Source organism: Felis catus, chromosome B4 (assembly GCF_018350175.1).
Source record: "Felis catus isolate Fca126 chromosome B4, F.catus_Fca126_mat1.0, whole genome shotgun sequence".
Lineage (NCBI taxonomy): Eukaryota > Metazoa > Chordata > Mammalia > Carnivora > Felidae > Felis > Felis catus.
In genome coordinates, this window is record NC_058374.1 from 139,152,462 (window position 1) to 139,172,938 (window position 20,477).

The 20,477-nt window shown below is 62.2% G+C and overlaps 1 protein-coding gene across 5 annotated transcripts in view; it reads left to right on the forward strand.

Annotated features, from left to right (window-relative positions):
* The window catches only part of TBC1D22A (TBC1 domain family member 22A), a 326,941-nt gene that overhangs the window by 237,861 nt on the left and 68,603 nt on the right, over positions 1 to 20,477 (forward strand). For all 5 annotated transcript variants that reach the window (XM_019835739.3, XM_019835737.3, XM_019835742.3 and 2 more), the window contains one exon: positions 15 to 142. In XM_019835739.3, the coding sequence (XP_019691298.2) occupies positions 15 to 142 (128 nt within the window). The remainder of the gene's footprint in view (positions 1 to 14; positions 143 to 20,477) is intronic.

The following is a 20,477-nucleotide window of genomic DNA, read 5'->3' on the forward strand; positions in this document are numbered from 1 at the left end:
TTTGTCTCGTGCAGAGCAAGTGCACCGGCACCTGGAGCAGCACGAGGTGCGTTACCTGCAGTTCGCCTTCCGCTGGATGAACAACCTGCTGATGAGGGAGGTGCCCCTCCACTGCACCATCCGCCTGTGGGACACCTACCAGGTGAGCTGTCCTGTGCGCGCCCGCCCGCCTCCCCCCACTGCGCTCCGCCGGGGCTTGTGAGCTGCACCTGCCCTTGCCCTCTCGGCATCTGCTCGGTGAAAGGCGGTCTTTTGAAAGTCCGTCCCTGGCGTCTTGTCGTCTGAGTCGATGTAAAACCGGGAAGAACTTCCCGCAGTTCCGTTTGTAGCTGAACTTCATTCCCACCGCGCGGTGACTGCGTCCCTGGGGCTCGCGAGCGCTTACCTTGGGTCCAGATCCCGGGGTTCCGGCGGGCTCTGTGCCTGAGCCGCAGCAGCTGGGAATGATCACACTCAGGACTCACGTGTGGTCTCCGTTTTGGGTTTACTCATAATAAAGACTTTTTAAAAAAAATCACTGACAGATTCAGCGCAATATGAAATTTTCTCCTCTCCACCGATTTTGATGGAACTCGTTTCTTCAGGAGATTGAGTTTTCTGGAACAAACCACCTTCGTTCCCTCGAGTATCCCCTTGCTTATTCTAGCACCTTCTCATCTCATTGGAGATGTTTGCCGAAGCCGAGGCCGCGCCGCGGGGCTCACACGCCTGCTGTTCGTCATCACTGCAGATGGCAGGAGCCTTACGTGACCGGGGGCGGGGTCCGCGGAGGCCGGTTTCTTCACCGAGAGGCAGGGTGTTTGCTGCCGTGGGCGACAGCCCTCCGCGGGCCCTGGACCGTTGGGGGGGGGGTGTACCTTCGGAGACCGGGAAGGGAGCTCCCCACGGTGGCTGCTTTGCGGGCAGCGTCAGTCCCGGCCGGTGGGCTGGGCTCCGCCGAGGGAGCCTCGTCTGTGGACATCCGTGACCGTGTGGGCAGGAGGCAGGAGGCTTTAGAGCTTGTCCTGCCCTCCACTCCCCTTCCCTCCATCGAAGGGGCCTTGGTGTGGACCGTGCGTTCTTCCTGTGGGGTCGGAGCCCCCGTGCCTGCCACCGTCCTACTCTGAGCCCGCGGTCACGGGAGTCCTCAGAGTTCTGTTCCTGACGGTGGTCCTTGTGCCCCACGCGGGGCCCGCGACCGTCTTGTGGTTCTGAAGCCCAGCATTTGGACTTGGCCATCCTTTCTTGCCGCTCGCATATTCTGGTGATGCTCGCTACGGAATCTAGGACCACTCAGCCGCTTGTGTGCAGATGCCCCACTTTGGTTTTACTTTTCTGGGGACCCGGCAATTACGGAGTTTCTGGCCACCGACATTTGCTGGGACATAAAGCCTTCCTTGGGCTGTTTGGTTAAAGTGGCCATCAGTCTGGTGCTATTAACTGGGTCTCAGCAGCATCACAGGAAACAAACTTAATATCCCGTGACTTGGGAACGCTCTCCATTTGTGATGGGTTAGGCTGTTGAAGACCCTGCCTCTTCATTAAACACCAGGTTCCTTGTAATACTGTCCCCATTACAGATAAATTAGGTATGAAGTCAATTGTGTTTTGAGGAGCCAGGAAACGGATCTGCGCGTCCGTGGTCCTGCGCCACCTCGCTAAAACTCCTAATAGGTATTAAAACTTTAAGCACAGTTGTGGCATCTTTATTGAGTTAATTTTCCTGAAATTAAATTTTGTCATGAATTGACTCATTTGTACCGTGGACTCATTCTTGAACTGACAGTACCCTGGTCATAAACCTTTTCATATCTTAAAAATTGGGGATATTTCTATTTTACAGGCCCAAGTAACCATGAAATTGTATTGCATCTTTTGGCAATGAAAATACATAGTAATCACGGGATGGCGTTCGGGCGATCACTCTCCCCTAAACTGGGGTGTTTACTAGCTGGGCCATTAGAGTAGCTCTTTAACCCTCACGAGGGAGCGTGAAGGCCTCCGGTGTCGTGTGTCAGTGGAGGGTCTGGAGACACCTGCTCTGTCCAGGCTCCCAGCTAGGAAGTGGCGTGAATGTGAATGAGGTCAGCACGGGCGTGAAAACAGGCATTTAAACAGCACAGACCATCCAGAGCTGGCCGTGCCAAAGGGAGGTAGGTGGCCCCCGGGCCCCTGCCCCCCGGGCACGTTGCACGTTGTTGGAAACGGTGCTGGTGCGGGTGGCTGTGGCCGGAGGGGGCAGCGGCCTCCCGGAGAGCCCCGGCCGTGGGAGCGGGTTGCTGGACCTCTGGTACTCGGCCGCCAGCTTTGCCTCTGGCTCCCCAGCCCCGGACGGCGGAAGGGAGGCGTCCCGCCCTTCCCGCGGTGCTTGGATGCTGATGACTCGGATGAGAGAGGCCTTCGCCCTCGGTCTGTAGCCACGGAGGGGAGGTGGTCAGTCCCTAACCCGTTGGGGCCAACGATCTGCCAGGCTGCCCCCTTGTTTTGTTCAGTCTTCTCTCTGACTCCCTTCTCTTCCCCAAGCCAACCCCTTGGTCTGTGCCTGCCAGGAGGCACGTCGGCTTTGCTCTCTGGGACGAGGGCAGACTCAGAGCTGGCAGGGGTGGGGGTCGTGGGGGGGGTCCCCATTCTGACAGCTCCCGCACCGTTCTGCTGCGACTTGACAGTGACGTCGGGAGCTCGGCGTCCTCCCGCGGACCGCAGGGCTGGGGCGGGGCGGGTGTGCCAGAGAGGGAGGACAAGCTCGCACTCCACCGGGTGGGGCCGAAGCTGGAGCAGGCTCCCCAACAGAGTACGAAACTCGAAACCTAAAATCAGGCCTGAGTCCCTGATGACGTAAGACGGACTCGTGAGTAAATGAGCCAAGAGACAAGTCTCCAACGCAGAGGATTCCAAACACGTCCGCAGATACCGGGCCCTGGAGTTGCTGGGGCCGAACCCCCTCCCTCCGCGTGGGCCGCGCACACGGGCTCCCCCCCCCGGAGGGCAGGGTGGACGGGGGTGGGGGTGGGGGAGCCTCAGCCAGGTGACCGAGGCGGACACCTCGGGGATCAGTCAGGCCGACCGACGGCAGGCGCCCTGATGGGGCGGGACGAGGAGGGCCCTTCACCTGTGGGCTTCCTCCCGAACCCGAGACCCCAGTCCAACCCCGAGCAAACGTCAGACGGATCCTGAGTCACGTTCTGCAGGGTTCCCGACCGGTATGCCTCAAGCCGGTCAACATCATGGAAACCAAGGGAAAACCAAGTTGGGAAAATGGCGTCAGCCCGGAGAAGCCCGAAAAGGCAGGATCACTGCACACAACGTGTCCCGGATGGGATGGGATCCTCGGACAGCAAAAGGCACGAAGTAAAGAAGGAAACTGAGTGGAGCATACACTCGACTTAACCGCCGCGGACCCGCACGGGCTCTCCGACGCCAACAGCTGTACCAGACGGTTGTGAGCTGCTGGGTGCAGGTTCCCTGTCCCGTCCTTGCTGTTCTGTGCCATCCCTGGGCACCTCCCGGCTTTCTGCAGCTCCAGAGGTCCTGCCCGGCCTCCTCGTGTGACCTGACACCTCCCTGGGGGACACCCTCCAGAGGGGGCTGTCGCCGCCACAACCGGCCACTGCCGACAGGCCACGGCAGGCGTCCGTTCTCTCCGTGGTGGACGACCCAAGTCGGAGAGCAGGGTGTCTGCACAGGTGGCTCCCGTGCAAGCTGCCGTCCTGGCTCACGGGTGGCGGCCTGCGCACCCCGTCCTCACGCGGGGAGAGCGCTCTCTGGCCCGTCTTCCTCTTGGTAGGGGTGCCAGATTAGCAGATCAGGGCCCCCTGTGGCCTCCTTACCCGTACTCGCTGAGCAGAGGCCCTGTGTCTAAGCCCTGTCCCGCCGCGGGTTGGGGGCCTGCAACCTGTGAATTTGGGGGAACACAGTTCAGTCCGTAAGGTGCCTCTTGGGGGGTTATCTGGAGCACCCCGGGTGGACGCCTGTCATGTGACCAGGATTACCGCCATCCCCCTGCCGGACTGTCCCTGTGGGGCTGCAGCCTTGGGGCTGGGCCCCCACCGCTCACCCCACCGTGGGCCCGGGCCCTCCCTGCGTTAAACCTCCGGGGTGGATGGGTTGGTTCTTGGCAAGAAAGCCGCTCAGCTGTGCTTCCCTAGAGCTCTCAACTTGGGGGACCCTCCCTGGTAGAGGGGCCTCAAACGATGCTTCCCTGGCGCACTGGACGTTCCAGCTGCGCCGCCACCCCTGGCTTGTTCCCGTCTCCCCTCGGGGCTGCTCCAGGCAGGATGTGTGCAGCACCCCGGCTCTGGGCCCCCCTCGCTCACCGTCTTTGGATTTCACGCACGTTGTCTGGAATTGCTCACCTGTTGGAAAACGGCACAAACGTGGCTTCTGTCTATGACCCTGGCGGGCCGAGGACTGTGCTTGTGGCTCTGGGCCCACGGGGCGGTGCCTTCTGAGGCCCAGGCTCCCCTCAGGCCTCTCCCTGCAGCGGCAGAGTCCCGGGAGGGCACCGAGCTCGTCTGCACTCCCTCTCCACGTCCCGGGGTCACACTTTGTGTCGGGAGACTTGTGGGAGCTCCTCCTCTGGCAGGTCCTGGGACAGGAGCTGCCATTGTGCCCTAGCCTGGCTGCCCCTCCTCCCGAGATCCGCGGAGGGGATGTGCCCTGTGGGCTGTCGGCCAGAGTCCCTGAGCCCCAAGACACAGTCTGAGGTGAGCTGCTGCCACGCATCTGCCGGGCTCATGCACCTCCCTGTGAGCACGGTGTCCACCACAGGGGACCTTGCCGGGGACGAGACGGGCCCAGAGCAGTTGGCAAAGGCTGGTTTCCCCAAGGGCGGAGACCAGAGTGGAGTTTCCAGCGTGGCATTCTTGTGTACTAAATGACTTTCTGATGTGCTTTAGCTTTCCGGGGTCTCGTGGCTCCATACGAATTTTAGGGTTGTTTTCGGTTTCTGTGAAAATATCATGGGAACCTTGATGGGGAGTGCAGCGAATCTGTGGATGGCTTTGGGTTGTGTGGGCCTTTTCAGGGTGTTAACTGCCCAGTGCAGGAGCGTGGGGCACTTCCCATTTGTGTCATCCTCGGTTTCTTCAACCAGCGTTTTACAGTTTTCAGTCTTTCGCTCCTAAGTATTTTATTCTTCCTGCGGCCCTTGTGCATGGGACCGTTTTCTTAATTTCTCGTCCTGATAGTTCATTGTTAGGGTAGAGAAACGCGTCTGATTTTCATAGGTTGACACTTAACTTGCAACTTGGCTCAATTTGTTTATCCAAAGGAAACGAGACCAGTGTCTCCAAGGGATCTGTGCACCCCCACATTCACTGCAGCATCATTCTCAGTAATTGTTCTCAATAACCCGACGTGGGTGATCACGTGCATACAGGTGCAGGAGCCTGGCCCCGGTGGCGAGGAGTGGGGAGGGAGGCGCAGGGAGAGGGGTGCAGGGAGGGGAAACCCTGGTGTGCACAGAGCCAGTGGGAGGGATTCCGGAGCGATGCGTCCAGTAGAAGGTTCTGGGATGATGGAAGTACCCGGTGGGATCACCTCTAGACATAGTGGCTTACTCAACTCTTGGAAAATGTGACCGAGGAACGGAATTTTTAGTTTTAATTTCTCTAAGTTTAAATCGAATAGGCCCACACAGTGAGTGGCTGCCTTATGTGGGGTGCAGCTCTGGGAAGGGGGGGCAGGGTCAGTAGGGCATCATGGGGAGCGGGCAGCTCCACCTGGAAGGCCCGTGGGCACTGGGTCAGTGGAATGCTGCCCGTCGATGGCTGTAGACAGGTACACTTGGGGTGGGATGGGCTGACCTCAGCTTGTGTCGAGGTGACCTTCCCATCTTCCGAGTGGTGTGGCTGTGCAGGTGTGGGAAGGGGGCGGGAGGCAGTGGGCAAGGCTCACTGGGTGGTGGGGACTCCCTCTGCCACGGGCTGGGGTCCTTTCCTCCCTGACGTCCCGCGAGGCCGATTCAGAAGCGAGTGTGCCGCCTGGGTGTGTCCTGGAAGGAGGAGCCCCACAGCTGGGGTCGAAGGGCTGGGTCCCCGGGGGACATCGGGGCTCTGGCTGGTCCTCGGGGAGTGACACTGGGGAGTGACCACTGTGGAGCCGGCCCTCGGGCCGAGGGTGTGTTCCGGTGAATGTCGCTTTCCACCCGCCGGCTCCAGCACCGCCCAGTCTCGTGGGCAAGTGTGCGTGGCTCGGGGAATGGCTCCTCTCCTGCACTGAGGCCGGAGCCGGCTTTGGTAGATGGGACTGGTGCCGAGGGAGCCATCGGAGGCCTTACGCTTCCCACAACCTACTGATTTTGTTCAAGTCAAGGAAAAACCTCCTGTCAGGTGAGTGTTGCAAGATGACTTCGTTTACCTTAAGGCATTTACTAAATTCCTTCCTCGTGGTACCCGAGGCCACCTGAATTCTAAGTAGGACAGCCTCCACCGCCCACACGCCCAGGGGCGTCTTCAGTCACGCTCTTCACGGGGCTGGCGGCAAATCACGCGCGAGGAACCGCGGGGTCTCTCCAGGCTTCAGATCCGGTCACTTGCGTGCTGTCAGCCTTAGGTCGCGACCTCCTGAGGCAGGGCCACCACACACAGCCGCTCAGAGCAGGCCGTGCCGGTGCTCGAGGCCCAGGCCCCCAGGCGCCCAGGGCACACGTGTTCAGGGAAGCGGTCCGACTGGGTCCTAGGGTGTTTTTAATGCCGATAAAGCACCCAGTGGCCCACCTGCGGCCAAATGGACCTGGGTCCTTCCGGGAAAAGATCTGTATGGACGTGTCACGTGGGTCCCCGGCTCTGGCAGAACGGCCTCTCTCCCGAGCGCAGCTCTACCCTTGTAGCCTTGGGCAGGTTGCTTCCCGAAGCGCGTGTTGCGAGATCACCATGGGGATCCGATGAAACATTTCCAGCCGGGGGTCGGTAGGGCGTCAGTCTGTGTTTGGGCCTTGGGGTCTCAGAATTAGGGGACCAAGGCCCCACCTCCCTTCACCGTGAGCCGCAGTTGGGCACCTGCCTCCTGCAGACTCGCTCGTGCCCCAGTGCCCAGCATGGCACCACGGCGAGAGCGGGGCCCAGGCCAGCGTCACTCAGGCAGTGCGTGGCCGGAGCCGTGCCCAGGAGCCAGGACCGCTGCCGTGAGCCCATGTCTCCGTGGCCCCGGCCAGGCCCTCTGCAGCTCGCCGAGCCACGGGGCGGGAGGGGGTTACGAAGGGACGTTGGCCCGAAACCCTGTGGTAGGGGAGTGGTGTGTGAGCCCCTGGGTTCCGTGGGCCGGCCGTGCCGGCTCGGGCAGCGGGGGAGGGTTGGGGCCCCCGCCTGCCCACTGCTGTGAGGGGCCGCCCCAGCGCCCGGACGCTCCCGGATACGCGTCCTGAGGTGGCTCTGATCAGGACACTGCCAGGTTTGCTCCTGGGACATCCTCAGGGCAGTCGGCCCTTTTGCCTCATTTGAGGTGAAATCTTTCCAGCATTTTGGTTTTCTGCCGTGTGGCCTGTGCAGTCCTCGCGGACCCTGGAGAAGGCGCATCGGAGACGGTGAGGGGCAGGGCCTCCCTGAGCTCCAGAGGACGTGCCCGCATCTCTGGGGAGGAGCTCGACCTTGCACCTGGTGGGTGCCCCCTGCCTCATCCAGTCAGCTGATGTTTGCTGAGCACCCGCCCTGGGCCTGGCCCTGGCCCTGTTCTCAGCCCTGGGGACACAGTGATGGAAGAGACGGGCCCTGACCTCAGGGAGCCCGCGTCCCAGGGAGAGAGCCTGGCCTCCGGTTGTGAGACAGTCGCTAACTCACGCCTCTGCTGAAGGCGCACCAGGACGCGTGGTCCCTGGGATCGCGCAAGCCAGGATGCAGCGAGGGCATCGTGGGCCCTGAATGGGATCTGCTCCCGTGGTGAAGACTTCTGGCAGAGGATGTCTCGGGGAAGGAGGAGTCCTGAGAGCCCAGGCCTGGATGGAATGAACGAGAAGCGTGTGGAGCAGGAGGGCCGCCGCAAACAAGGGCGTGCGGGCAGTGGGTGTGCAGGACGCGGGGTGTGGAGGAAGGGCCTGCTGGATGCTGCCGTGCCACAGGCAGGGGACAGCTGTGGCTTGGTCATGAAGGGTCACCGTGGAACCGACGGGAAGATACTGGATTTGCAAACCAGGCACTGTGTGTGATTGGCCCTCACGCCAAGGATGCGTATCTGCTGACGACCTACATCTGTCCATCTGTCCAGCCACCAGTCACTCCTTCCACTCGTCCACCTTCTCCAACGTGAGCCCTTGTTTGCGTGGGGTCTGACATGGGCCCCAGATCCATTGAGATGTCAGAGCGTCATCTCTGCCCCTAGGGGTCCATTGCCTGGCAGGGGACACGTGCTCTGCCAGAGGTGATGAGGTTGGGGACTTGGGGACACCTCACTCTGCCCAGGGGTATAGAGCAGGCTTCCCAGAGGACATTTCAGCAGGACTTTGAGCTGAGGACAGGGCTGGGCCCAGAGCTGGATGCCAGGAAGTGCTTGCCGATGGTAAGGAGCGGGTTTGGAGGCCGAGGACGTGGCTGGGCCCAGCCTGCTCTTCGGGAGGCGTGCTGGGTGTGGCTGCATCATGGTGTTTGGGTGTCGGGGCAGAGCAGAGGCCGCTGCTCTCAGCTGGGGCCACGGGCAGTGGGTGGCCAGGGTGGGGGGGCGGGTCTGGGTCCGTGGTCTCATCCACAGGCTGCCGGGCGCTCGAAGCTCTTTTCCCGGAGGGTGACTTAGCTTCCGCAGCCTGGCTTCCTGCCCGTGAAAGAGCTTGGTGCTGGTTACTGTGGCCAGTCTTCCAGCCCTGCCGTCACGAGCACCTATTACCGTGGCTGCACCTGCAGCCCCACCTGTCATGCTTGCCTGTCGAGTAACCTCTGGTCCCACCAGCCCCACCTGTGGGGAGTCCCCTTGCTGTACTGCGGGCCATCCCTTCAGGGCAGGGGTGTAGATAGCCAGTTTGATGGTGCTGGGGCCTGGCGCCCTCCCCCTGGGCCGTACCCTGGGTGGATGAAGCCCAGAGACCCAGAGGGAAGAGTGGGTGGGGCGGTCCAGCCGAGCGGTTTCCGGGGCGGGGGGGTGGGGGGCGCGCAGGTGGAGGCTGGGTGTGTGAGGCTGGGGCGGGCATCCCGGGGGCTGGGTCTTCAGGCTGTGGCTGCCTCAGTGATCGGTGCCCAGTTTCAGTCATGCACAGGGTTGCCCCTACACCTTTTGTCCTTTGTTCCACGGCCTGGTCTTTCTCCCAGGGGTCCTTCTGGACGTCTTCTCCCAGCCCCTTTACGAGGCTGCCTGAGCCCCTGTCCTCCAGGGTGACTGCAGCAGTGTCACTGGCCACACCTGGGGGGCGGGGGGGAGGCACACACTCTGAGGGCAGCCCCCGCAGGAGCGCCGCACTGTGGGCCAGGCGACGGCCCTTGTTGGCTCTCCTGAACCTTCCAGGGTGCCTCCGCGCCGATTCGCAGTGAGCCAGGTGGCATTGAAGCTGATGGATTGGGTTAATCTAATAAAACTGGAGAAGCAGGTCTCCTTACAACATACTTTTTCATAAGCCCATTAAGATTTGAGGTCGTAAGCTTTTCATGTCTGCCCTCCTCCGGGAGCAGGCATAGATCACTGTCAGCTGGGTGAGGATTTAGAAATGAGAATATTCAGCAAGACTGTGCTCACCGCTGATAACTTTGCGGGGAGGAGCCGGGAGAGGGTGTCTCTGCTCCTTCGGTGGCAATAAAGTCAGCGTCCTGGGGATTTGGAAGTGGTATTTAAAGAAGTATCTAGAATGTCTTTAGCGACTCAAAGACTTTCATTCTTCGTATTTCAATCAGGTTGGGCTTTATCGGCTTATTCCAGGCTTGGGGACTGAGGAGACGATGTCTTCCTGCTTCAGTACTTTGCTCTGGCACAGTTGGCCACGTACGCGGGGCCCGAGTCTGCTCCACATGCTTCCCGGGAGCAAGTGGCTTTCTGGGCGGTGGCTCGGGACACCCAGCAGCTTCCACACTGTCACTGACCTGGGCAGAGAAGTTTGCTCTGCATTTTAGTCTCTGAGGGCTAACTTTCATAACAGATAAAATCTTCACTTGTGGGAGGTTACGTAAAGAGTGACTGTCGTGCATCTGCCCGGCCGGACAGGGCAACTCCTTGTTGACGGCCACGCGTTCACCTCTGGAAAGTGCTGTCGCAAAGTGGCAGTCACGTCTGGAACTGGGGTGAGGGACAGTTCCTGGGGGGAACTGGCTCAGTGGGGCCGAGTGCGTGGTGTGGGCTGGGAGAGCCCGGGCCTGCCAAGTTTGAGGAAGAACCGGGGGTTTGCATGACGTAGTGGGAGTCAGCAGTGTGGTGTTGCCTCCCCACCTGTCCCCCCAGGTGTCACCAGATTCCCTGGCCCCATAGACAGAGGCTCGCCGAGCACCATGCTGCTCCGTCCTTGCTAGAGATGCGTGTGTCCTGTCCCTTCCTTTTGGGGAACCGTGGACCACCGGGTCCTAGCCGGCTGTGGAGTCATTGGGACAGGCCTCTTGGTTCTTGAGTGACCGGTTTGGACACACACACAGGTTGACCCGGAACGCCGGTGGAATGAATGAATGAATGAATGAATGACCCAGACCAGCGGGGAGGGGGCTCCCACCTCCTGTAAAGAGTGAGGCAGGAGAAGGCGTGGCTGGGGAAGGACACCCTGGGACACAAGGGCCTGGCGTTGGCATCGGACGTGGTCTTTGTGGCTGTGGATGGGGACTGGAACGTGTGAGTAGAGCTAACAGGGCTTGGTAATCAAAATGTCCCTCTGCTGGAGCCACGGGTGACCCAGCCTTGTCCAGGCTTGAGCTCATGAGGAGGCCGAGACCAGTGACGCTGGCAATCGCCGGGACCCTCCAGCCCCGAGCCTGGGTCCGCACATCCCCAGAGCAGGGCTGCTGGAGCCCCACGCAAGGTCACACCGCGGTAACAGCTTGTCACAGCCTCACTGAGCTCTGAAGGGATATGTTCGTGAATATTTTATCTGCAGTGTGACTTTAAGCAACCTGTCTGACTTCTTAGGCCTCTGGACAGAAGGTTCTGGGAAACCAGGGGCTGGAGGAAATCCACAGGGGCCTGGCTTCATCTGCCGCTCGAGGTCCTCCTGGGGCTACTGGCCAAGGGAGTGGGCAGGGTGTGTGTGTGTGTGGGGGGGGTCCCCCAGCCCCATGGGACTGCCCCTTGTGCACAAGGCCATGCTGTCCTCACTACATGTACAGCCCGAGTTCTGCCGTGCTTGGGAAGGGGACGACTGTGACATGTGAGATGCAAATAATACACTTGTGGGAACGCTCCTGAGTGTCTTATTACCGGTGGTGTAGATCATGGTCCTTCAGGATTGCAGCACTCACTTGCGTGGGGTGTGTGCTCGGTGCCAGGAGAGAGAACACGGGAAGTGTCTGCCTCCAGGGAACCTGTGGTCCTTGGGCCACCCTGACCCTCAGCACTTAAGACGCCTCTCTTAGAGCAGGGCCGGGAGCCGGTCAGGGGGGAGGGATTCGTGCACGTCCTCATCAGAGGAGCCGTGAACTCTGTGAACCTCTCAGCCCTCTGCGAGCTGACTATACTCGGTCCTCGCCGTGGCGAGCGCGTCCTCCGCGTCCTCCACCTGCAGGGGGGCCCATCCAGGGCAGCAGGCGTCCATCCCACATAGCCTAGTTTCAGTCCCTGTTTTGTGTGGAGGACGTAACGGGCCCTGCAGTTGTGACCTTGTGCCTTTATCACCCCACACCGTCGTCCTCCTTGGGGCCCAAGTCAGTTTCTACCTGAATCGGTGTCTCCTGAATTGCAATTCTGTTTGCCAAATAAATGCCCATTTGTGTCAGTTTCCAGTGAGTTCTTTCTTGGCTGTCACCCTCTCTTGTAAGAGGTGCTTGGCGAGCACAGGGTGGTGGGACGAGATGGCCTCTGGCCAGTGAGGAGGTGGTACGGTGCTTTGGGGGTCCTGTCCATCCTGCCTTTCTTTCCAGCCCTGTTCCTTCTCTTCTTTGTGTTTGGAGGGGAGTGGAAAAGTGTCCTGCCTGCCATCTGTTCCAGAATCAGGCTGGCGGCCTGGGGCTGCACCAGCCCGGGCTTGCTCAGTGTCCTGGGCCAGGGGGACCACAGGCAGGGCTGTTCCTCTGGGAACCAGCACACGACGCCTGGTTCCGTGGCTTCGGTGGGCGTGAACTGGAGACAGGTGGCGGGGCCCTCAGTGCAGCAGTGGGCCCCCCCCCAGGACCGTCGGGGTCCCCCTGACCCCTGAACAGTGTATCAGCAGGCCCCCTGTCACTTTGTTACCGCGAGCCTCTGCAGGCATACTCTGAATTCTCATTTAGAGTCACAGATGCCCTGGGGGAGTCGAATCTGGGGTTAGAGTAGGATGCTTTTAATGTGATAACTTGTCTCTATGAATGTTTATTTGGAACAGCGCATTCATTTTGAATACTTGGGTTCATTAGGTAATATTATATCATTCGTGAGCGCAGGGGTGGAGCCAGTGACTCTGCTGTGCTCTCCCCTAGGACACCTGTTGGCCCGTTGCCCCTGCTGCTGGCTGGGAGTGTGCGTGTGTGTTTGTGTGTGTGGGTGTGTGTGTGTGCGTGCACCTGTGTGTGCACGTGCGTGCCCCTTAGGACTCTGAGCCACTGATAGGCGATGGGCACACTGGCAGACTGTGGGAGGGCCCTGGGGCCTTTGAGATGAAGGGCCAGGACGGAGTGAAGGGAGGGTTGGCTCGACCTCTGTGGAATGAGCCATGTCTGATGCTGGCGGCCAGTTCCCAGCACCACTGACGGCCCGCCCCCACCCCCACCGCTCGGTGAGTGGCCCTCTCCTCCGGAAGCTGGGCCTTCCCTGGCCGGAGAGTGGGGTTGGTCCTTAAGAGGGACCTGCAGGCAGCCTCCAGTGCCCGTTGTCCACCTGTCGGGGATCCGGAGAGCAGACAGCCATCGAGAGACCCCCGGGAGGAGGGACACCTGTGTGCAAAGGGGAAGGTTGGAAAGCTGGTTTGGGTGAATTCATGGCGTCTCACGAAGCTAGTTCCCGACCGAGGACCACCACGCACCTTCTGCTAAATCAGCTGACAGCGTGACGTGTGCCAGGCACGTGGTGGCGTTTCTGCGCCTCACCTCCTGTGCTCGCACGCCTGCCAGGGACACCCAGAAGGAGGCCCCGAGGGCCGCACACAGGCTGTCGTGAGAGACGGAATCGTGAGGTAAGCCTCACACATCGGGGACACAGACCCCGTCAGCAGATGCTCCTGCGAGGCGGCCTTCCTGCCGGGTCACAGAAGAGGAAACCGAGGCTCAGAGAGGCCCTGGCCCGTCCTCGGTTGTTTGGCGAAGGAGCGAGGAGCCCCGGTGTGAGCGCCGAGGCTCTCGGGAAGCGGCCGTCTCTGCTCAGAGCCTGAGTGGCCCCAGGTTCCCAGGCTGCGGGTGGGGCCGCCCAAGTCCCGGGCGCAAGCGGCCCCGGGTTTCGGTGCCGCGGCCTGAGGGGAGAGCAGGAGCCGGGGTCCTCGCCGAGGTGACGTGGGGGCGGCCGGGCAGAGAACAGCACGTCCTCGGGAAGGTGTGGTCCGTGGCGAAGTCTCGCCTCGTCGCGCTGGCCGCGGGTGGATTCGCGGGCCGTGAGCAGCGTCAGACTCCCGTTTCTCCTTCGCGGGAACACCACCGGCGTCACGAGGACGCCCGTGTTCCCTGGCACTCGTGCCGCCGTCGTGTCAGCTCCCAGCCGCCGCCTCTGTGCGCCGGGCTCCCCCGCTGCATTATTCATACTCCACAGACGCGCCTCTCGGCATCCGCTCTGGAAGGTCCTCTCGCGGCCCCTCCGTGTCCGTCGCCCGCACGGCGGGAGGCTTTCTCGGAGGCAGCGGGGCGCTCATCGCTGTGCTGGCGTGTGCGGCTCCACTTCTTCGAAGGCCCGTGGAATCCGGGCATCCGTCTCCCCTCGCTGATGTGATAACAGAAAAAAGACGCTCTGCCTCTGATTGAAGTCAAGTAGCAGGGCCAGCGGCGGGCGCCTGCCCGGATTGCTGATGAGCACTCTTCCGCGGGGAGGCTGGGCTGGGGCCTCGCGCACGGCCGCGGAGCGGGGGAACGCCCGCCCCTGCCTTTGAAAGGGGGGGAAACGGGACCGTGTCTTTGGCACAGACCGGTCTCTTCGTCCTCAGAGCTGGTGTGGTGTGGACGGGTCCCCTCCCTCCTGGGTGATGGGGCCGGGGCGGGTGATGGCCTACACCGCCCGCACGGACGCCGGTGTGGACTGATCCCTTCTCTCCGTCTGGTCCTGGGGCCTCCTGGGGCTGGAGCTCCCCCTCTAAGGGCTCTTCCCCACTGGGTGCTGTCAGTGTTGGAGAATGTGGTTAAGGGTAAGCCGGCTCCGAAGGCACGGCGGGTTTGACTTCACAGCGGAGCCTGGAGCCACGTCCTTCAGGACGAGCCCACTGGTTCTCAGTCCTGAGCCCAGCGCCCTGTCCGATCTGGAAGCCGGAGACAGGAGCTTCATTCCTGCCCGTCTCCCCTGTCACCAACCCCTCTCTCTACAGCCCGTCTCCCATCCAGCCACCACCGTGGCTCCCGGTTGGACTTCCTGCAGCCGCCTTGGCCCTCAGCCGCTGGCTCCCAGGACACCAGTCTGGTCTGTCCTCACTGGCGGCCGCCTCGGGGTGTCTGTCTGCTAGGCCGGCCTGCCTGCTCTCCAGCCCCTGCTGCAGGCCGTCAGGGCTCCCCACCCAAGCCCGGCTGTTCGGGGGGTGCAGTTCAGGCATTCTAGAGTGTCTGCAGGTAGATTCTGGTGTTCGTTGTGGGCGCGGCTCAGACTCCAGTAGAGGAGCGAGGGGGGCTTTGGCTCCGTGTTCTGTCCCCTCCCTCCCAGCTCTGGTTCCCTCACCCTGCGGGTCCGTCAGCCTTGTCTCCTTGCCCCAGAGCCCCTCAGCCCCCTGTCCTACTTCCCCTTCCCGTTCTGTGCAAGCTTCTAGAAGCTTTCTAGTTGTCTCCTCCATGTATAGGAGCCAGCCAGGTCTGGACTCACGTAGACCTGGGTCCGTGTCCAGTGCCGCCCTTTTGTCTCTGGGAGAGGCGGGCACAGCCCCTCAGCTCGCCGTGTCTGCGCTTCCTTACCTGCCACGCAGAGATGGGACGCCTGGCCAGGCAGAGCGCGGCTACACGTGACAGGGCAGGCGAGCGGTGGAGACCCCGAGCTCTGCAGTTGGGCAGCGGGCATCCGGCCCCGCCGTCGCTCCCGGATGGCGCTGGCCCCGTGGGCTTCCCTGAGCGCCATCGAGGATTGCAGGCCAAGGGGCCCGGGCAGGAGGACCTGCTCACCGGTGCTGAGCTGGTAACCCCACCCTCCCCGCTCCTGTCTGCTCACGGCCGTGACCCCCACAGCCTCTCCCTTGTCTTTGCACTTCCTGACGGCTCTCTGCCCCCTGGCCCGCCTGCCTCGAGCCTCTGTTCACTTTGCTGCCAGAGCTACGTGTCGTCACGTGAGTGTGCTTCAGAGCGGGGACCGCTTCCTTTACAGACAGGGGACGGGGCCCGGAGAGGGGCTGTCCTGGGAGACAGGGCAGGCCCTCTCCAGCTGGGCTCCCGGGGGGCCGGCCTCGGTTGGGTCAGTCTCTAGGCCTCGGTGCCCAGAACAGCATCCGACACGGGCGTGCTGCTCTGTCACTGATTGTTAAGTGAAGTGGCGTCAGGGATGTGACACCGAAGAGCCAGTGTGTGTGCCCGAGTGCCTGCCGGAGGCAGTGGGGGGGCTAAGTGGTGGCGTGGCTGGGGCAGGTGGACGTAGGTCCGAGGGAGGTCAGACCACGGGGTAGGCTTTCCCCGCCAGCTCTCCCCTGCATCGCATCACGAGGGAACACCGGTCACACCGGAGTTGTGGCGGCGCCCCGGCATGGTGGGGGGTGTCCCCCCCGCCCGCCCCGTGTCCTCTTTGTGGTCGTGCCAGAGGCACGGTTGAGGCCATCTTACAGATGCGGAGCTCGAGACTCAGGTTAGCGCTCTGTCCGGAGCCACCCAGCTGGTAGGTCGCAAAGCCGGGAGACGGGTCTTGCTCTGCGAGTGCCCTCGCCGCCTGTCACCTGAGCTTGCCGCTGGAGTCCCCGTGCACATCCGTAGTCCGCTAGCACAGGCATGTTTTCGTTGGATACCTGGAGCTCCTTCTGCTCAGAAGGCGCTGGGGAGAGGGTGTATGAGACAGGTGAGGAAGGAAGACAGTTTCACGGGTGATTCTCCTCTCTCTCTCTCTCTCTCTCTCTCTCCCTCCCTCCCTCCCTCCCTCCCTCCCTCCCTCCAGGTGGATTCTTCCTCCCTTCCTCTCTTTGCCTCCCTCCCTCCCTCCAGGTGGATTCTCCCTCCCTCTCTCTCCCTTCCTCCCTCCCCCCCCCCCCCCCCATACACACTGACTCATGCTCAGCTTTTGAGAAACCCTGGTCTCCTATCTACTTTCTGTTGAAATCGCTTGAGCTACACATATAAAAGTGTTTCGCAAATATTTACCCGAGTGTTGAGTTTCGAGCGTGTTTTCACTCCAGCACCTTCGGCAAACCCGCGTGCCTCACCTGGAGGTGCTTGCTTACTGCTGGGATTGAACAGTAACCGATTTCAAAAGACTCCGAATCGCACATTTCCCGCGAGGTGGATTTTCTCCCTGCCACCCGCCGGTGCATGAGAATCAGAGCCCCCGGCTTCCTTCGTGAGCTGGTTTGAATGATGTGTAGGCGCCCTTTGTGTCCAAGCCCTGGGAGCACCCGACATGGTTTCATGTCGAGCGCCTCTGTGGTCGAGCACATGTGTTTTCTGGCAGCAACAGGAAGGATCCCGTGTTATTTTAGAAGAGGAGCCCCCCCACCCGCCCACTGTGTGCCGCGTGTGTGCGGCTCTTCTGTGTTTCGCTCGTGCTCAGCTGCAGGAGCATTCTGCTCCCGGGGTCAGGGCCCTGGAGGCGTGGTGCGCTGTCCGACCTGCAGGGAGCTGGTGCCACATGGTGTCCACACCCCGAGTGGGACTCTGGGGGCTCAAGGATTCTGGAGAGAGGCGCCCATTTGGACAGGACTGTGGCGGTTTGCGCCACCCTTATAGCGAAGACGCCGGGAGCCGGTTCCCCGCGAGTTTCCGGCCAGCGCGGAAGGGCTCCCTTAAGCTTTACTGCGTGGTTCAAGGTTTCTGACTCTGTTTTCGGGAGAAGTTGCTGATGGCTCGGCGGGCAAATAATTGCCAAATTACGTAGCAGGGAAATGCTGTGGGGCAAACGATGCAGCCATGAAACGGCTCAGCAGCCTGGGTTTTTTGGCTGCTTTCTGATAAGTGTGAGTCTCACCTCCGTCCCGGCATAGTGCCCCTCGAGATCTTTGGGGCGTGCGAAGGCAGGTTGTGGTGGACTTTTTCCCAAAGCCCAGGGCCCCGTCTTGGCCCACTTGAAACATACTCGCAGCCTCCAAGGTGACATGATCCTTTAAGGTGACCGTCAGAGTCTGGAACGTCGCTCCCGAAAGCACAGCCTCACGCTTGTCTGCATCTCCAAACCCCCTCCCCCCGCCCCAGGCCTCCGGGCCTCCTTCCGGACATGCTGTGTGGGGTCCTCTCGCCCGCTCTCAGGTCTTCCAGGTGAGTAGGGCCCCTCCACCTCCTCCCTCTGCTGTCTCCTCTGCCTGCCGTGGCTCTGGCTCTGAGCCCTGGGAGCCCTCTGGGGCGTGTGTCCCACCTGCCACCCTGATCGTCGCCCAGGCTTGGCCCTCGGGACCTTCCGTGTGCAGCATTTCGCTCTGCCCCCGTAGAGCCTCGTACGGACGGAGCCCTTGCAGCAGTGTCTGCCGCCTTCACTCTCCGTACTTTTCAGATTTGCCCATAATTTTGCCTCATGAACGAGTTTGTGCCTTTTAATTGCTGCGGGATCCTTGGTTGTAAAGGATTCTTCTCCAAAACCACCGGTGTTGTTTCCTCGTGTACCTCCCAGTTGGGAAGCGTGTCAGAGTACGTTCTCGCCCCGGCTGCGCTCTGCTGGCCTGGACCTGCCGGGCAGGTGCTCCCTCTGAAGGCCCCTCCCCCCCCACACCCCCTGGGCTGGAAGCCACCACCATGTGGGCGTAGGGAGAGGGAGACCCTGGTGGCCCTGCGGCTCCTGGACCAAAGCTCCCTCCGGCCTGTCCTTTTGCTCTGTTCACACAGGCGTGCACGGTGAGGTCCCTACACCAGTCCCTGGAGATTTCTGTTGCTGTCACGACAGAGGGTGACAGGTGACAACATGATACCGAGGTGGGGAAGGGCAGGGGTCCTGCGCGGGGCTCCTGCCCCTCCTGCCCTCGGGTTCCTGGAGCACCCCTAGTTCGGGTGCCCGTCAAGCGGGCCCTTGGTGCTCCCCCACTTCGGGGATTGCGGGGCTGCTCCCCTTGCCCCCACGCTCTCCTCCTCTGCCCTCCGCACCGCGGCTGAGCTCACCCCGTGTGCCCCACTAGCGCCCCCTCAGACCACACCGCAGTCCCCTGCCCTGTCACACAGCCCCCTCCCGGCTCTTGGCTCTGTCCGTGCTGTCCGCTGTCACATGGTGGCCCTGGCACAGCTCCCGGGGGACCACTGTGCCCGGCGGCCCCAGGGCCTGGAGCGGCTGCCCTTGGATTGTCCGCTGCGAGCTTAGCGGCTCAAGAGCGCGGGTGCTCGGTTTGCTCACAGATGGCACGGTTTACGCAGGGCTTGGCAGGGACGGCTCCACTGGGCGTCATGTGGGGGCTGCAGAGGCCATCGGAAGGTGGCCCGGCCACCGGCTGGCAGGTGAGCGCTGGCCCCACAGAAGTCTCCACAAGGCCCGTGGCGCTCCGGCTGCTTCACAGCCTGGCGGCCGGACTCCGAGGCGATGGGGCGGAGACCATCCCGGGGACTCACTTGCACAAAGACCAGGGAGGCACCCCCAGTCCAGGGAGGGACAGAGACGCCTTCCTGACGAGCAGCGGCAGCTTTCAGAGAGCGGGCGGCAGGGATTAAGCTTCTGGGACGGCGGCCCCCGTGGCTCCCATCCCCAGCGACCTGTCCCCTTTCTCACCCCCCTTTCTACTGGAAGGGCCCCCGTGCCCCTGTGTCCAGGCTGTGTGAGAGCAGGGAGTGTGTCCTCGGGGCCTGCACGTGTGTCCTCGTGCCGAGCCGGCTCCTGGGACCAGGTGCTTACGCGGCACGGCCACGGGTCATGACGCCGACGCTCAGGTTCTCAGAGAGGCACCTGCGGGCCCGGCGCAGCTCCGCGGCTGTCCTCACACGCGGTAAAGCTGCAGACAGAGCCTGGCCTGTCTGCCACCTGCCTGCCCCCCAACCCTGAGGGCCCAGCGAGGCCTGAGGCCTGAGCTCTTGGAGCCTGGCCAGCCCCACCCGCCACCAGGAGCCACCAGGAGCCACCAGGAGCCAGAAGCCGGCTCAGGCGCTTTGGGCCCCAGGCACTTTTCTGGGGCAGGGTTTCTGCAAGCCGGAGCTGCCCTCCCTTCAGCCACACATTGGCTCCCCGCTCACTGGGGAGGGTGGTGGATGGAGGGTGCAACCCAGTTAATGATCCTTCCCTGCAGACTTTCAGGGAGCCTGTAATATGCTAATGTTGGCCTGGGGCAGCTCTGGGAGCCGCCTCCCTCGGTGCCCTGCTCTGTGACGTCGGGGTCCTGGGCGTGGCAGCTGCTGGCACGTCTGGCTGGCACACCATCTGCTCCAAGCTGTCAGCCCGGCCTGCTCGTGGAGCTGCCCCTCCCTCCCTCCTGCTGTGGACCCACAAGCCTCTGAAATGCTCTTGGGAGGATGGGGGGTATGGGACAGACCCCTCCACGACCGTGGTGCCCGTGCGCATGACAGACGGATAGTGCGGGGAGGGCCGCGGGCATGCTCGGGAGGGACAGCTACACGTGCCACTCAGCCTACGCGACAAGCCTCTGTGGGGACCCCTGGAAGTTTTGGGGAGCACACTCTGAAGGAAGACTCTGGGTGTCCTTCCGGTCAGGCCTGAGGAGGTGGAGGACGAGGTTGGGGGTCACACGTGTGGTGTGTCTGCTTCCTAGGGCTCAGAAACAAGTACCACAGACCGGGGGGGGGGGGGCTTGAAACCCCCGGCTGCTCTCGTCGGGAGGCCAGAGCCCTGACAGCAAGGTGTGGGCGGGCTGGTGGGTTCCCGCTGGAGCTCCGAAGGGGACCCCCTCCCAGGCCTCCCTCCTGGCTTCCGGTGTGGCCGGCAATGCCTGGTGTCCTCGGCTCGTAGATGCACCGTCCGGTCCCTGACTCTGTCATCACAAAGCGTTCTGTGTGTGTGCACGTGTGCGCGAGGGTCTCCCCCTTCGTACAAGGACGCCAGTCCCTGGACCGGGACCCCCCGATCCAGTCTGACGTCATCTGAACTATGTCTACAAAGACTGTATTTCCCACGTTAGGACCGGGTGATGTCTTCTGGGGGAGCGCACTCAGCCCGGGGGCAGGCAGGGCTCTTGTGGCCAGAGTGCGCTGGCCACGGGGTGGGGTGCAGCCGCCAGGGCCTGGCCGTCCTCTTCTGGCCAGCCCGCA